The 16838-nt window shown below is 35.0% G+C and overlaps 1 protein-coding gene across 1 annotated transcript in view; it reads left to right on the forward strand.

Moving 5' to 3' along the window:
- Nucleotides 1–16838, forward strand: part of LOC136766688 (phospholipid-transporting ATPase ABCA1) — a 287811-nt gene that overhangs the window by 267700 nt on the left and 3273 nt on the right. The window contains exons 48-49 of the mRNA XM_066720398.1: nucleotides 2729–2821; nucleotides 16472–16715. Of these exons, the coding sequence (XP_066576495.1) occupies nucleotides 2729–2821; nucleotides 16472–16715 (337 nt within the window). The remainder of the gene's footprint in view (nucleotides 1–2728; nucleotides 2822–16471; nucleotides 16716–16838) is intronic.

Raw genomic sequence — 16838 nt, forward strand, 5'->3', positions numbered from 1 at the left:
GTATGTACATAAAATAAAAACACAATACCTCCAAATCCAGACTGATGGTAAAAATATGAAAAAGTAGTATCAGTATAAATATGGATTCATGTGAAAAAAAAGTTCTCAGAAGAAAATGCAACATCAAATCTCATCAAAATGTTTCCCCTTGGTAGCATTCAAACCTGCACATTGTCTAGGCATTCGTGTCATATCACATCAGTGGTGTACTGCCATCTGTTTATGTCAGTTTTTCTCTAATCACCCCCGAGACCATATGTAAGCTGCTTGTGGTCTTCTTTTTCACTCATCTGTCAAGCTCATCCCATAACATTTCAATGAGGTGACAGGTAGATGAGTGTTGGTTTAGTTGCCGATTCTTTTAAACTCATTTCCTATTTAACTAAATATACATATATAGGTGTATACATATGTGTTAGTTCATCTGAGGAACATCTGGTGTAGGATCAGGAACATCAAGTTAATTAATGATGCAGTTCCTGTCTGACATCATCTAAACACCAGCTGTTTGAAAGCTAATCTTATCCATAAAACATTGTAAAAATGTGGATGGAAGAATAAAATGTGTTTAAACCGAATAAGGTTGCTGTACTCATAGAGGTAGCTTTTTCATTATTAGAAGCTGTTATTTGTAATAATAGTAGCAGCAGCAGTAGAAGTATTAATCATAATCATCATAATTGGTATTATGGAAATCTACTGATAACATTTATTAAATGTAATATATTACAAACAAAGCAGAATGTTTTTATTGGAAGCAGCAAAACTGAAATGTTATTTTCCCCCAATAGGCTATCCATTCTACCGCTTGTCAATGCAATTTTAACATTGCCTTTATAACTCTTCATCCTAGTCTATTGTAGTCTATTAATGTGTTATAATAAAATAAAACCTTAAAAAAGTAACTGTACAACTGTAATTAAATGATAAATAATATAAGCCAATCAAAATGTCTGGCAGGCACACTTTGTTCTACATGGACTTCCAGCTGGTTTTTAAAAAGGGCGCAATCTCACCGTACGTGCGTTCAAATGCTACGCTCGCCCTGCGATTTTCAAAAATGTTAAGAGATCGCAGGCCTCTACGCCTGGCAATGCAGCTGCAACTTGCGCCAGGTGGAACCAAGTGTACGTCCCATTAATTCAGCTAATTTGCAATGAACCACATTATTTAAATGACACGTGCACTCAGATTTGCAGTGAATGGAAGTGAAGACAGAACACCACCAGACAAATTATTATGTGTGTGTTTTGATTTATTGGAGATATTGGGTAATAACTGTAATTTTTGTCTGCAGGTAAGAGTAATGTGTGAACAAATACAGGTTTCTGTTTTTTTTTCAAGACCAATGCAACTAACATACAGATTAACTACTTTCAGCAATCGTTTGCAAGCCCTAAATGCATAAATTAATGTAAATACAGTTAATGTATATTAATGCACACTTTCAAGGGTTAACACTTTATTTATGAATCAGCTGGATATAAGAATGTTTAAGTTGAGAATGTAAATAATACTGTTGGTGACATATATGTTCTGATATGCATAATTGTATAGTAAAATGAGAATACATGATATAATCCAGGGTAGTTTGCGAGAATATTTGTAATAATATATTGATGGTCAAAAAATGTAAAGGAGGACTTAGTGGAGCGCAAATGCTGTTATTTGCACACAACAAGACTTACACCTTTTTAAAATCTAGCTGAACGTCTTTTTCCATATATATGGAAACTACCTAAGCCATGCACTGAATCGTAATACAAAACAATATAAATAAAAACTCACTCATACTTTGCCACATAAACCCATGTCTTACAAACTGATCAGAATTGTTTCACTGTAGTACTTCCTACAGCAATAGGTTGCTCCGCCTTAAAAAACAAAACAATATGTAAATAGAAAAGTTTTATATGTTGTGTAACTCAGACTTGGCTCTAAAACAGGGCCTTGATCCCTGTGTTTGAGTGTTGCTTGAATTGTCACCCAATGTGATACTGTTTCAACATTTTCGGTGTTCTGCACTATTCAATAAATAACACTATACTCGTATTCACATTAAGCTTCTGCAAAATGTACTGTTGTATGCATATTAAAAATACTTGGGTTTCACTTGGGTAAAGCTTCCCATTTCCAAGACACCATAATTTCACCTGTGAATTAGTACATCCAGAACAATTAACTGTTTCTTATGTTTGTGCTTCTTGGTTAAAGTTGAATTATTTATATTTTCTGTAGAATAGAGATTCCAAGTCAGACACCATTTTATCCTTGATTTCACAAACTATCCTGTGTTGTTCCTGAAATGTTTTCCACAGTGTCTCTCCTTTCTTAATCCTCTGATCTCCCTTGTGCATCTGCTTATGTTGTAAGCTTTTTGGTGTGATGAAGCAATCTCATATTTTTAGCTGTAGTGTTCGCTGATTTCCTGTCACACAGGTGAGTTGATTCAATTTCACACCATATCCATCACTTGTGAGGCTTCCTTCTGCTGAGCTTCTGTGACAGTAATTACAATGGAGTACAGGGTTAGCATGGCACTGCTTGACCTAAATATCTTGAGCCACAGGCACTTGTAATACAGTATCTCACTTAATACAATCAGCCTTCAGGAAGAATACCACTACAACTCACAAACTTTCAAAATTATCATTACTGAGTGGCATCTAGCTTTATTTTCATGTTGTGTTGTAATCAATTCACAGTTTTTTTTCACCTTCTTTTACAGCATGGAAGAATGTGAAGCTTTATGTACAAGAATGGCAATCATGGTGAATGGGCAATTTAAGTGCCTTGGAAGTATTCAGCATTTAAAGAGCAGGTAAGGTTTTCTTGCTACTAAGGTTGTATTCATTCGCAATGTTTCTGCCTCATTTAGCCTGGATTTACAAGACACATTTATTTGGTTCTGTGAAAGACCTGGGGTGCTAAAATTATCTTTGGAGCTGAATGGAGCAGAATAGAAAACCACAACATTTAAAAGCCCCTGATTAAATTGAGACCAAACACAAGATAAAATGTGGTCAAAGACTTATGCTATGAATTCAGGACAAACAAGATTCTCAAAAAGGTGTTAAGAGTAGTTAATCACATTGAACTAGTAATAACCCCTTATGTTTTCAAGTTTTTCATTTGGCTATGAATTTCCTCCAGTTTTTGTTTATTGTATATTGAAACACAATGCACCATTTCTGAGCCCAAATTGTTAATCTGAGTTAAAGGTATATCATAGCTGAGATTAAAAAAATAAAGAAAAATACATACATTCTGAAAACTAGAATAGAAAGGGTGTGATTACATTATTGTAGATTGTCCAGCCTTCTATTATAATGGTAGGTAAGTTGAATTTGTGATACACATTACAGGACATATAACAACATATTGAGCTGACCTCTAAGACCAGAGAAAACCTGAGTATTTTAATGCAGTATCAACCTCAAAATGACAAGCTCTCTGAATCTCCTGAATTTTTTCTGAATCTCCTGATGAATTTCAAGTTAAAATGTCCTCTGGTGACTTAGTTTTGTTTTTTCTAGATAATGCTTGTTAAATCTGACAGGTATGTCTGTGGTTTGATTTAAAGTCAGTGGGTATCTCACATGGTGAGTTATGAAGTGAGTTTTATAGGAGTTGCAGGTATGTTTGGAAAAAACTAGTTCTGTGTTTTCTGTTGAGATATATATATAACCAATGAGAATGCATCACATGAAATGCTTCTAAACACATATACTTACATATTATTTTCTTACCATATCTGGTGATGATGCCCAGAGCTTCCTTCTTTTCTCTCTGTTAATTCTGGTGTTTCATCTCATGTCCTCACAGCCATCTCATCCTGGATGGATCTGCATTACTCGAATCTTAAACTCTCTAAATCTGATCTTATCTGCATCCCCTCTTGTTCCTGTACTGTATTTCTATCTGCATTCCCCTTGACTTTAGTCCAGGTGCTTGTCCTATCAGCATTGGACTACTGCAGCTCTCTACTTGTTGGCCTTCCTGCTTCGGTTATTCGCCCTCTTCCCCTTATTCGCAATCCTGCTGTTTGTCTTCCTCTGTTTCACACTGCCTACCTCATACTGCCCGTATTACACATACCACTCCCTGCACCCTGCTGCTCCTTCCTGTCTCCAGTCTCTTGTCTTTCCCTTTCTACCCTCTTGCCCTCTCCATTCATCTTCCACAGGACGATCAGTCATGCTTCCCCTCAGGTGTCCAAGTGCCCAGGCTTTCTCTTCTCGAGCCCCAGTCATGGAATGAGCTGCCCTTGAGCATTAGAGCTGCACTGTGTTTTACCAATTTTTCATGCATTCTTCAGATGCATCTGTTTAGACGACACCTTTACACCAATCTGATCTTCTATTATACCTGAATGTAATGCATACAATATGTTTTATAGTGATGGTGTTACCTGTGTAACAGTGTGCATATATTGAACATTGTATTTTAGTGTATGTTAAAGTAATCTTGGATAAAGGTCTCTGCTAAATAACTAAATAATAATAATAATAATAATAATAATAATAATAATAATAATAATAATAATAATGATAATATTTAAGGCCAAAGTAATATGATACTTTAACGAAAATAATTTTCCTTAGAAATAGGAGTATTATTTTACATGTTCATCTTCAGTTACACTCTCTTCTCTCATGTATATTGTATAACCGTAATTTCACAATTCTGTTAAAATTCAGCATGCTTCCTTATGGACCCAATCCCTTAAGTAACTGATCCCAGTTGCCAGCTTTGTTGCCTCTATTGTAAGCATTTCTACCTTGGTACACGACAGGAATCATGGGATACGGTCTGCACAATACATCACACAAACAGTCATCTTTTTTAATCCTGTAAACCTGCTAATAGGAAGCCCAGGTTCTGTACTCTCAGTAAACAGACAGTATTTCTGTATTAATGTGCTCATTATGGAGATAGTCATTTTATGTTTGTTTTTTACTTGTTATGTTGACAGAACACTGCTCTAAATCCTCATAATTTTCTTCTTAATTGTAAGCTTCCCCAAAACAGAGGGGGAGGGATTCTTTATTCAATTGGGATCAGACATTAGGTTATTTTAATAAGTGATGATTAAGGTGTATTTTCTGTGTAAATGTGTGAAAATGGCATTATACATGCTACTGTAAGATACAATTAAATAAATTAAAATCTTAATGTAGATCTAAAAAAAACAAATAAGGGCCTCAGAATACTACATCTATGAATCATTTAATTACATTTTTCAGATGTTTAGTTACCCATTTCAGTGGATGTTTCTGCTCACATAATACATAAATAAAATAATAAAGCTTTCTAATCGCACTTGGCAGTAAACAGCTTTGAGTATTTCCCAGAATATCCTTTATGGATTAAAAATCATCAACAACTTTTCAGGGCGGATGAGAAATGCTTTGCACAAATCCATTTAAAATGTAGCCTCGCTTTAATAATAATAATGCAAAGAACAGGGAGGAAAAAATCTCTCGGCACTATTAACTCCCATAAGATTATTCTTTATTTGCGGTATTTATACAGAGAACCATATTACTAAACTAGAAGGTCAGATTTCCTGTTGCTCTCCTGCTGCTTTGCACATTATAATTCCATAGTGACACATCTGCAAGGCAGCAGTGAATGAGCAACAGCATTGATATTCTGTGGTAAACAGACCATAGCCTCAATGCAAATGCAGGCAAAAATAAAATAAAAATGCCATGTCATAGAAGGCTCCCTTTAAGGTAGATTGGACCAATCCAATCACCATAACAGATCAGTAAACGCTCTGTAGAGACAGCATGTTACTAGCTTGGGGAAAATATTAAGTAACAAGTTGCTGTACACTAAATGTCAAACACCTTCACATGTACGAGATCTCAGATCATAGATATTTGTGATGTCACCAACAAACCTACAGCCATATAAGGTCCAGTATTTTGTATAACACACCGAAGACTCTATTTCAGTATCTGTAAGTTACAAGTTGCAGACCTAACAATATAAAGCTTTGATATGCGGCGGTGGGGGGGCAAATACATTATTTTAGAAACCCTTGTTGAAAATTGCAAATAAAACAGATTCACGACTCAATTGAATTGCATCCTGAATTGCATGTGAGATGGAGAGAAAATATAGCTTTATTGGAAATTGAGCCTCCGTGTTAGCAGGTTCTGTATTTTAAATGATTCAGCAACAGCAAAGGTTGTCTGCTCTGTGTTCTGGTTTTGCAGATTTTATGAGTTGCCACAGTTCTGCACAGCTGTTGTATTACAAAAATTGCCAATCTAGGTATGTTATTATGGTCTTTGCATTTTTTCTGTTTTTGTTTTTTTTGCCACTGTAATAACTGTCAGTGGAATACATTTTAGAATATAACTAGCACAAAATGTCAAACAGAATAGATTGAACTATTCAATCAACCCAAAATCTATCAGTACACTTTTAAAAAAGGGGGAAATGTTATGAGTTCTTAGCATTACATTGATTGTCAAATAAAGCATCTGTTGACTGACTAAAGAAAAAAAAAGTGATCTAGCTGAAATCAACAGGTTTTGCATCTAAACAGTGTGGTGTTTAAATGTTATTTTGCTTTGGAAGAATGCCACCCGGTCTTTTACAGCAGTGGCAGGACATTTATAACACCTATTTTCTGTTGTGTGAAAGTTCAGTTGCTTGTTCTCATATGTATGAAATCAAAGCCAACGTTTTAAATATTATCAAATTGTTTGTGCCAAAGTACATCTCACATTTCCCTGTGCTCTAATGGTACATCATTCAAAATCTGATTATTTTGACAGTAAGAAATGTGAGTTAATTTTTCCAAGAGAATGTTAAGACATGTCATAGTAACATTGTACTCCAAGAGTCATCAGAGAGCATGTATTAAAGCATAACTGCTGCCTAATTGTCTCTTTGCAACATCAGAAAAAGCAGATATTTGATTTATACAATGTTATGTGGGAGTAGTTGAGCAGAGAGAGCTGTTACTCATCAGTTATGGGAGTGTTACATTTTAATTAATAGTCCTTTACTCCTTTACATCTTGCACGTTGCATTGTTTTATAGGCATGAGTGAAAAATGTTAAAGATTGTGAGTTACAGAATTTTACTTTTCTATTGCATAAATACTAATCATATAATCAATAGTATACTACATTATACTACTGTGTCTTGTTTACATTTTCTCATAGAGTATTACTGTATTTAATGCATACAATACAATCAGATCAAATGCTTATGTTTTTTTACATAATTGTCAAAAGAATTTCTGATTGCCATATGGTTACCCTCATTATAGTCATATTCTTATCATATTTAAAAAGAAAGAAACATGGGTGTAAAAGAGAAAGAAGAAGACATAAGGACAAAATAATCTTCAATTTAAAACTGATAACATTGACAGATATAATTACTCTGATTACATTCATATGGTACTTTTAACCCATCACCTCCCAATGGGTTAAATGCAGTGGTTTAGTGGAGAAATATGCTATTAATTCTGCCAACTTTCTGATGTACCTATCTGCCTTTAAAGTTGTAACTAGTGTTGTTAATCCATGCCCAATTTTCAATTAAATCACAAATCAGGCATTTATTAATAATTGCTGCAGATCTTCATTATTTAATTGAGAAATTAACATTTATTAACGCTAATTGCAGCTTTAAATGCAGGTAGAGACAACAGAAATAAATGCCATATATATAATTTACATTTTATTTCTCTGAAGCTTGATAAGAATACTCCAGAAATTAAAAATAAAATATTTAATTGTTTCTCATTATTCAGTCTCTATAAATAAATGAAAGATAATAGATATTCCAATACATCAATAAAACAAGAATACATCTTAATAAAGGGAGAATTGCCTTTTAACAATGTTCATATTACAGAACCACTGAAAATTGTTTTCATCCATTGCAGATGGGGCGGATGTGCCCCATCAACCTCAAAATGTAACATAACTAACTTGAAAACTAAGATTTTACTGCTGGGCCAAGCAGATTTAAACAATGAGAAACTTTAAATATTTAAGAAGTCTATAGGACACAACTGTGTAAGGACTGATTTACAAAAAACTGCAAATTCTTATGCAATGTGTTCAACACACAAGTATCTCCTGTATGCAAAACAGAAGATTTCTGGAGGCTAGTACCCATTTCAATGACGCCACATTATCTGGTCATACTTTTGGTCCTCTAGAAACCAAAGAAGGCTGTAAGCCATTGTATTGTGTGATTTAATTGCTGAAGGGGCAGGCAGGAATATGGATGAAATACATGGCAAGAGCTTCAGAGCACTGCAGAACACTCATTTATTTTCCCAACACATTCCTTTGTAATCAGTGCAGAGATTTTCTTTTTAGAAACGTTGTTGATAAAAACTAGCTAGCACGGCAAACCGTAATCCCAGAAGGCATAATAATGGGATCGAAGAGAACTTACAAACAGGTATACAAGGAACAAAGATTTGAAATGACCGTAAAACACAGGAATGGTAAACACTGATCTGTTCCACTTGCTATGCAAACTGAAATGAAAGATTAATGCACACTCACTAGTTTCCTCTTTCAGATTGTGTAAATGTCAAAAGTTCAGAATAAAGTACAAGGGATATGAATACTAAATTTAAAAACATATCAGTAAAATAATGGTATGTAATGCATTGACACTGGGGCAGTGCGTACAACACAACTGATGCCTATGTACCATTATTACACCATTTCAAAGACTATGAATTCTTGAATAATATAATACGAATATAATAGAATACGAATAACTGTCTTGTAACTAAATAAGAAAATGTGTTGAGGTATTTTCATAAATCTATTGCATAATTTATCATGGTCTGTCTCACAATCCTGTCAAGTTAATTACAGAGAAGCTCGATGCATATTAAATGTGAGCGCTGAGGTTGCCAGGACAGGCAATGGAGAAAACCAAGTCCTTCTTTCATTTGAACAGACATTATCTACAGCTGAAAACAATGTGCAGGGTACTTGTACTTGTTAATGTACTGTGGTGAAGGTTGGACACTTAAGCAAAAATGTACCTTTCTAACATGGCAGTTATTTATCATCACTGTTGCAAAGCCATTTATTGGAATTTGCCAAAGCTTAGCTGGAGCATTTACTTGATGAGGGAGACGATGATTTATTTATTCTTGAGTTTAATATTAGAACTAAAAGACTGAAACCTGGACCAAAGCAAGACTTTAACCAACCTGACAATCTCGTGATGACAGATGGTTTTCTGACCAAGAATGCATTTTTCTACCTAATGCAAATCCTTGATTGAGTTCAGTATTGTTCATTTGTGAATGGTGGATTGCTCAACTATTTGGTCAAGGCCGTTGTGCTTTAATCAATATATTTACTTTTACTGCACATTTGTGTGTGATTCCAAACGTTTTACTTGTAGTGTGTTATATTCCTTCTATATCAACAAACAAATCAACTTGTTTGTCATCCTATTCTTATGCACTCCGCGCCAGCTTTCTTTAACCAGAACTGCTACCCATTTTACCAGTGAGTTCTCCAGCTACCAGCAATAAGATCGTATTTAAAAAACAATCCACTTGTTAATCAGATTGATTCCATGGGTTTTTCTCAATAAAGTTGAATGCATTGGTATTCTCTTTTGACCTCAAATTCCGCACCTGATGGAAAGTTCCTAAATATTCATGTGACATTTCGCACAACCTATAACCTCAGTCAGCAATGTTGATCATCCATTCTTCAGGGCTGACATTCTAAAAAGCAATATCCTGTCATCACAGAAGGCTATATTACACACAGTGGGGGCTCCGGATTTAAATTAAAAATGGACAGAAGAAACTAAGGAAGGGAAAATAGGAGACCATTTGGCCCATCTTGCTTATTTGGTTGTTTGTATATTATTGATTGGCATTTTTTGAAGGATCCCAGGGAGTCAAAATTCACAAATGCAGGGTTGCTTGTTCTAGACACCAACACCTATGTGTGAATGTGTTTCTCTTCTTTTCAGTCATAAATCCTCATACTTCTCTGTTGTGATCCTGAAGGAGTCCTCTGGGTTATCTTTATCAATACCTTTCCCAATTGTGAATACTTGTATCAATTATAATCATAGCCTCCTCTGTCCAAGACAAAATTGATATGGTTCCTTTAATCTATTATTATGTTAAGGCCTAGTCACTGTTCTTTGAACTGATTCCAGTTTGAATTCTAATCATATATGTAACTCACATGGAAATCTTGATCTTTTTTTTTTTTTTTCTTATTCTTATATATTTTTGATCTTGTTCTTATTATTTAGTAACAGTAATAGTACCAGCAGGTTAAATACTAAACCCTTGTAATTAATGCAAATTGATTGTACATAGGAAGATTCTTCTACAAACAAATTAGGGAATTTTCTCTTTATATATATATTTTTTTTCTTAACAAAAAAATGTGTTACCATAACTGCTTTGTCATTTGTGTGTTGTTATTATTTATGAACGATTTCAGACTGTGACTGTTATAGACAGATTTGTTTTGTCTAAGTCAGATGCAGTTCTTTGTAATGCAAGCCTACTCTAATTCAGTAAGGTGGGAATTTACCCTTCATTACAGCCCTAAAATATTCCTGAGGCAGTCAGACTAATGCATTGTATAATAATAGCATATCTCCCCATGCTTTGAATTCTATGAGTCTCATTACATTCCTAACACCTTAGTTTGCCTTTTTTTACAACGTCAAGTCCACTAACATAGTCACATCCCTTACATTTCTTCTCAAGATAAGTGTTTCTGAATCCCCAACATGATTAGCCCAGTCTATTGTGAATGAAGCTGAAGCCTCATTAATACCATTCACCTTTGCTACAAGCATTCCTGACCTCATTGTACAGTGAAATTATATTACTGGTTTGAAAATATGGTGGTCGAACCATTACAAGGAAAAACAAATCAATAGATGCTCCTGATGTCTGAGAAAGCTCCCCTTTTCTGGATCTCTTATTCATTGCATTCTTAGTATCAGCATGAATCTTCAAATGTGACAACACATGTCAAGGTTATTTCAAATTAGGAGCACTGTTGGCATATATTTTTCCTGTATTAAATCATTATCCACCAAAGTGATATGGCGACATACGCCTTGCAGTAATACAAATAATTGACTTATTTCTTGTGTCAATTAAGTCTTGTCCGTGTGTGTGTATACCACTGTAAACGTCTTTGATGGAAAATATAAAACTACCACATAGCATCCTAACCCCTTTTTAGAACATATGAGTCATACATAGTATAGAAGACTAAAAATGTAAGCGTCCCTGCTTCCTGTTTATATTAAATGCAGTGCATATCACGTTTAAACTGCCACTACATTATGATCTCTTTTTGCTGACACTGAGAATAATTTCTTATTTAGCAGTAGTATTTCTTTTCAACTTCCATAATTAATGTTTCATGAGGTATAGGTATGTTAATGAATGCAAATGTAATTAAAGCCTGTCTCCTTTGTTTTTTATGGGGGTTTTCTTAACTAAATTAATACATAAACTGTGCAATGGTGCAGGGACTGTGGTGGAATAGGGTATGCCATTTAAAAAGCCTGGTGCATTCCAGTGACTTTCAATTATTTAAATTTAATCTTTCTCTATTTACAAAGAAACAAGGATTTAATTTAGATCATCAATTATGCAGATTGGGTTGATATCATTCTGAAATATATTAATTGTCTGCTGTGTTTGCCTGAATTTGTTTCAAATTGCCAGCCAAATTATCACAACTGCTGAGTTTTGGAGCAGCAGATGTGGCACAACCTGTGTGCAATTTTGAAGTCAACCTTTGATACATTTGTTTTGTTTGTTTGTGTATCTGGTTGGTTTTGTTTTTCATACAAATGTCCATCAACCTACAGAGGACAGTTCGCTGAGGGTACTCTCACCACAGGAACATTATAATGCCATGATTTCCTATTGTGTGTCTATAATTTAAGTAAATAATTCCCCAGAAAATATTTCCTGGCAGGCTTCTCAGTACACAACATGGCTTTTATATCCCTTATTTGTTCACTCGTTCATTCATCTACGCTTTCATTTGCTTGTTTGTTTATTCTCCTGAAGCTCTCTCAAGGCCTGTCTTCTGTCATTAATTTGTCTATACTGCCATCTCTAGGACAAGAAGTACCAGTTTCTCTAAAGGGCATTCTATAGATTTTTGCTCTGTGAAGATCAATTTATATAATAATTGATTAAGCTCGAATACCTGCAACCTGCCCAGAGAAGTTGCACCATAGAGTGTTGCTTTAAAGCTGTTAGATAAGTATACAATATTTATGGGCTTTTGATCATTTTTAAGCGCATGAGTTGTATTATTTGTATTTTAAAGAGTTTTAAAAAGTCCTGGAAAATACTGTCAGTTGGTTTGTGGAGTAAGGTGTGTAAAATGCAAGCTTGTGGAAGATTAAGATCATCACAAAAGGGAGGAGGCCAATCAGTCAGTCTATGTAGTTTGTATTTTAGATGTTTTCGAAGAAACCCATAGAATCAGCATCAACTATATTTTACTTTAGATATTGACTCTTTGTGTAAGTATCTCCAATTTTCTTTCCTAAAAGGCCTTATTGTGCATGTGCACCAGTGACATGTCTTTTTTCTTTGTTGGACTTGATGTAGCATTTTGGGTTCTCTGTCTTCATCTCTTTGTATTCATCTACTCAACACTACAGTGGCTCAATTCCTTTAACTCATGACTTTCAGACTGATAATTACTTTATTTAAACTCTCTCCAGACCAGCGTTGTCCTTTTTGTGATGATATTTAACAGTTGGTTTACTTTTGTGATATAATTTTGAATTATGCCCTGATCAAAGGTTTAAAAAATGAATGTTTCGAGATTTTCAAAAAGAAAAAAGAATTACAAATACTATCTATGTCATTCTGTTTCTTAGAGTATATTAATTAAACTGAACTGATGAAATAATGTAATTGACGTTTTTAAGATCAATCATAAGTATCTTTATATATATATGTAATTGGGAACTGCATGTTACGGCATTTGATACCCCCCAAGTAGTATTTTGCAGAGTTTATGATGTTGTGTTTTTATTTTTCTAACAAAGCAAATACTTTTAAATGAAAACCTTTGAAAGGTAACCGAACATGAAATTTTGCAGTTCAGGTGCGGTTAAGTCATAAATGTGCATCAGGCTGCTCAATATTCCATTGTCTGTGACTCCATGGAGGGTTTCAATAACAGGAGGCATCGGGGAGTTGGGTTTTGATCTATTAGTCTTCCTGTCTGATCAAAGATGGGCAGGTCTGGCTCTGTGTTCGCTCGGTAGAAGACTTCAGATCCTTCCACCCCTCACACCCCTACACCCCCCACCCCCCCAGGGGAGATATAGATGGTTTTGTCTGACCTTTTGAAATTCATCTTTTAACTGTATATAAACTGTATCATTCCTGTGCTGTACACATTTTTCAACAATTACCGATTTTAGCAAAAAAAACATAAACAGCACAGCAGCAGATGTGCCGTTGTGCTTTCTGTTAGCAGAAACTTAGCACTGTGTTTCACATTCAGATCAGGACCTGCTTTATCTTGTTGTTGCTTCAATTTCAGCTGGTGAGGATTATTCATTATAGAATTAAGAAGTCACCTAATTGATGAGCATTATATTATCCAGCTGACAAGTGGATTTCGAATAAATGTTTTCGACTAAAACCGAAATCTGCTCAGAGATGATTGGATTTATTTTGTTTGTTTATTCATGTATTTATTGCTGAAATTTGACTCTGCTGAAATGCTATATGTTGTAATACTTTCTTAGTTACGTATGTGTATGTATGTATGTATATATGGTAGCACTGGGGGGGTTGTGACCAGGAAGTCAGGTCACCACATTTAACTACCAGAGAAGGGTTGCATGCCGAGCTGGGAGGAAGAGTAGTTGCTTGTAGATTATGTTCGGGTTAGTCCGGTCCAGGGTCATCCACCTAATCAAGACCTCAATCAAAAATGCAATCCAAAAGTCAAATATCACAAAAGACAAACCAGTCACTTACTCATAGCTTAAATGGCTCACCAATGCCCTCCTTTCAGGTACAATGCACAGAATAAGTGTCTGTGCTGGGTTTTCATTGTGTCCTGTGAATCCCTGATTGCCAGCAGGTGTATATTACCTGCCAAAGCAGACGGGTGCTGGCGTGGAATATTCCGTATGGTTGTGCATTTATTCCAGCAGTGGGATCCATTCTAATATAGCATTTTCTCAGATAACAAACATATTGTTTTATTCCTGAGAGATGCATGCATTGTGCCTAACAACTTAATTTATTGTGAACTCTGGTATATCTGAAAGAGCTACACATGAAGGAATATTGTGATGTAGGATGATATGAATAGAAAGAAGTCATCCAGTATTAAAAGGTCAATAAAGAAAAACCTTGAGTATCTTAGAGATAATAATAGTCTAGGCATATACAAGAAAATTGTACACGTACTGAACTTTTGTACAGGTGTTCACTAGGGAAACTAAAATTCCACATGCTTTGAGTAATAGAAAAATCATGCACAGTGTTGAGTAATCTGTCCATGACAAAGGAGTCAAGGGTTGGAAAATTGCTCAGATAAAAGTTGTGCGCTAGAAATAGGAACAAACTGTGCACCCCTGACTCTTACTTCTATTACATGCAAAATTATGAAAAATTGAAATAGAATACTGTTATATGGCATTATATGGTAACATTATTCTAGTTAATATTAAGCAAGAATTTCTAAAAATATGATATTTAACAAGCTTTTTGTTTTGTGTAATTTTCATACAACCAGGAAATCTTCTGATACGATATATTTAAACAGGAAGTATTTATTCAGTGCAATGTAATGCTATTGGCATCATAAGATTAATGAATACTCTAAATGCAATTTCACATGCAGATATTTGATATAATTGGATATTTATTGAATTACTTAATTAATATAAATAATACTATAATTTAAAACCCCACTGTCAAAGAGTTTCAAATTCCTAGAGGGGCAATCTTTAAAGCCATTATATTATTCAAACCTCACAGACCACATCCTAGCTGGACTGACCACCCTAATAAAGCCTTAAACATCATTTAAACCTCCTGACTTTACAGAGCTGATTACAGACTTTGTATTAAATTAACTAAATGGTTTCTGCAGGACAGTAGGAGGTTAATAACTTCACTCTTCATTTTCTACCAATATCTTTAAGCTTTGCCTTAATCGGAGGTAATTACATAAAACTGGATTTGGAAATGGGATTCAACAAGGAATAGTTATCCTGATATCTTTAGTGAGCGATAAGCAGTCAGCGGGGCAATGCAGATTCACTCACCCGAAAGATATTTCCTTTAGCACAGTAGGAGCTGACATAAGTTTGCATGTGGGTTTACAGCTGAGCAAATACTGTGTTAACTGAATATTTAATTACTACTATGGGGTAGGGTCCTAGTTGCATGTAGTACTTAGTGCCCACATTGGACATTTTTATGAGTAAATATTGCATTAAAGAACTAATTTACCATTAAACAAAGGGTCATAAGACTGCTAACGACAAAATAACAAGGTAGAGTAGTTTATTTCTCTACACGCAAGACTAACTCAACTTCAGATGGAAATACAGCACGCTAATTAAAGAACAACATGATCTACCATGTGGGGAGCATTGCCTGAAGTACAAAGACATTAAGGTCCTGATTTATGAAAAACTTTTAATCAGCCCAGACTTTCTTTTTCTTAATTATTTTCTTGGGAAAATGAAAAACAACTGTGATTAACAACTTGGTGCCACAGTTAGTCGTACAAGGGAGTTTTGAAAGGTTTTGAATCTAATTAACTAGAGACCATTTCTATTGCAGAAACTTAAAGTCCCTCTTGAGTACACTCAAACTGTAATATCACAATATTCAAGATTTCTTTGTTCATTATTTATGATTTGTCTTTCATCCTGAGAAAAGAGTGGATGCTGAAAATCAGAATATAAAACATTCCTTGAGTCGTCAAATTTATGACGCTACAAAACACTGAACCATAACCAGTGTACAAAAGATTTCTGTAGCTTCTTTAATTTGATTACGGCAATGTTTATTTTAGTTAGTGACATCTGAAATAAAAATGTCCAAAACTGGATAAATAGCTATTTAATTTAATGCACCACTTTGCATAATTGGCTCACATAGATGTCAATCAACTGACCAATGCCAGTCAATTTTCTCCACAGTCAACAATATATAACAAGTGGCTCGTCGTGTACTAAATTACTTACTGTTTTATTATATACCTAAAGTATTAGGTACCAAAAACATAGCAAAAACAACAAGTGTTTAAAATAGGGAATGCTCAGTTTGTGTTAATTGGAAATATGTAAAACCCACTTATGATGGGCACATATGGAACAGCTTAGGTAACTAAGGTTTCCTAATTTAAAAGTTTTAGATGCCTTTCAGCTGTACTTTCTATGTGCTTTTGTGTTTCAGGTTTGGTGATGGCTACACTGTGATTGTGAGAGTTGGTGGGTCTCCTCCTGTGCTCAAGCCAGTAGAGGACTTTGTGCAAGACGTTTTCCCCGGTAGTATACTGAAAGAAAAGCATCACAACACGCTGCAGTACCAGCTGCCCTGCGGTGAGAGTGCTCTCTGCAGGATCTTCAGTGAATTCAGCAGCCGCAAGGAGAGGCTCTGCATTGAGGACTACTCTGTGTCTCAGACCACCCTTGATCAGGTACAGCCCCTCTGTTACAGCTCTCTTCATGGCTGCATGGTTAGGAAATGTAAAAGAAAGCCTCTGCAGGAGGAGGGGATCTTAAAGGACCTGTTACCTGGTCTTCCTGCAGATGAATGGAAG

The sequence above is a fragment of the Amia ocellicauda genome, chromosome 13 (assembly GCF_036373705.1).
Source record: "Amia ocellicauda isolate fAmiCal2 chromosome 13, fAmiCal2.hap1, whole genome shotgun sequence".
Taxonomy (NCBI): Eukaryota; Metazoa; Chordata; class Actinopteri; order Amiiformes; family Amiidae; genus Amia; species Amia ocellicauda.